The 1,566-nt window shown below is 36.0% G+C and overlaps 1 protein-coding gene across 3 annotated transcripts in view; it reads left to right on the forward strand.

The window, feature by feature from the left end:
• Window positions 1-1,566, forward strand: part of LOC119591933 (zinc finger and BTB domain-containing protein 7A-like) — an 82,982-nt gene that overhangs the window by 79,082 nt on the left and 2,334 nt on the right. The window contains exon 6 of one of the 3 annotated variants that reach the window (XM_037940688.1): window positions 341-839. The exons of the other annotated variants lie outside the window; for them this stretch is intronic. Coding sequence (XP_037796616.1) covers window positions 341-787 — 447 coding nt within the window. The 3' untranslated portion in view covers window positions 788-839. Of the gene's footprint in view, window positions 1-340; window positions 840-1,566 lie in introns of those variants that run through there. 3 annotated transcript variants of the gene reach the window in all.

The raw sequence follows: 1,566 nt of genomic DNA on the forward strand, positions 1-1,566 counted from the left end.
TATAATGATTCAGTGTATGAATAAAATGAATGCATTGTTCAATAGCCTAGATGAAAAAAAAAAAAAATGTTTTGATTTGTTTATCTTTTAGAGATTAACACATCTGGAATAATCCATTACTTACAAAACTGTATTGTCTAATTATAGAAGATTATCCTTTATCACTGCTGTGTGGGTGTCAGCAGATGATAAAACATTTTCCTATAGGTCTTGGGAGAACTGAGCTCTGTCACTCCATGTTTCATTATTCGTGTTGTGAATTGCTTTGATACTTTTTTCTGCTGTACACACTTAGCATCTTATAAGAACAAGTATAAAAAAAACTATCAATCCCCTACAGGTGGAATTGGAGAGTGACATGCACAGTTCCAGTGGGAGAAGATTGACAATAGCTAGGATGGATAATGATGATCAGAAAAAGAAGATGAAAAAGTGCCCTTTTTGCCCATACACGACCACAAGGCTCTCTCACATGATTTGCCATAAGCGCACACACAGTGGCGAGAAGCCGTATTCCTGCCACCTTTGCTCATTCCAGACCTGTAGAAGTGACAGTCTGAAAAGACACTTGCGTAGTCATGGCGGGGAAAAGCTTTACAGCTGTCAGCATTGCCCTCTGAGCTTCCACTCTCGGACAAGTCTTGGGAAGCACCTCTCATCTCACATATTTCCGGGCCCATTCTCTTGCCCCCACTGCCCTCACAGCAGCACCAGCCTGGATACTCTCAGAGAACACATGGCTCTGCATTTAGGACCGATGGAAGCTTTTGTGCAATATACAAGTTAGAATTTTAAGAGTGTTTCTTGTTCAAAGTTGTAAGAATAAATTGAGAAATGTATATTATTTTTATTAAAGCTGTCCTTTCTATTTATTATATTTTGTAGTACTACAGATTTAATTGAATTTATATAAATTATTTGATTACCAAGGGGTTATGCATTTCCAGTAGGATATTCCTGTACTTTGAACTTGGTTAAAATGATTGTTTGTGAGTGAGGTATGAACATTTCTCTTCACAGTATGTGTTATTGTGTATCAGAATGTAAAACTGAATATTTTGTTGTGTAAGTTAATCTTTCTTGTTTCTTTTAACATTCAAAATGAGGCATTGATTTGGCAAAACATTTATTGTCTGAGTTATCCATGCATTTCATTTAGAAAGATTTATTCTAAGCAGAATAAATGTGGAAAAAGGAGAATGTTGGTTTGATAAAGCATAGTTGATTTAGATGCTATGCAGTGGATGTTAGGCCTTTTGACACCTGGTCTCGTGAAGTGTATCTGAGTGGATTTGCTCATGGAACTGATAATAATGAAACTGCACTTTTTGTTGGATGAGCACATATCTGATCTGCTAATCCTTTGTGAAAGAATTACAAGGTCATATTGGATAAGAAAAATGGAGCAAAAGGCAGACATTTATGGGGACCATCATCAAAGTCACACAAATAACTGTTGGGGGGTTTTACTTGAAAATGAAAAATAATTGATGAAATAAAATGCCTTGAACAATCTGCCACTATGCACATCCCCCAAGAAAAGTAAAATTAAAGAAGAAATAAAGA

Source organism: Penaeus monodon, chromosome 29, assembly GCF_015228065.2.
Source record: "Penaeus monodon isolate SGIC_2016 chromosome 29, NSTDA_Pmon_1, whole genome shotgun sequence".
NCBI classification, from domain to species: domain Eukaryota; kingdom Metazoa; phylum Arthropoda; class Malacostraca; order Decapoda; family Penaeidae; genus Penaeus; species Penaeus monodon.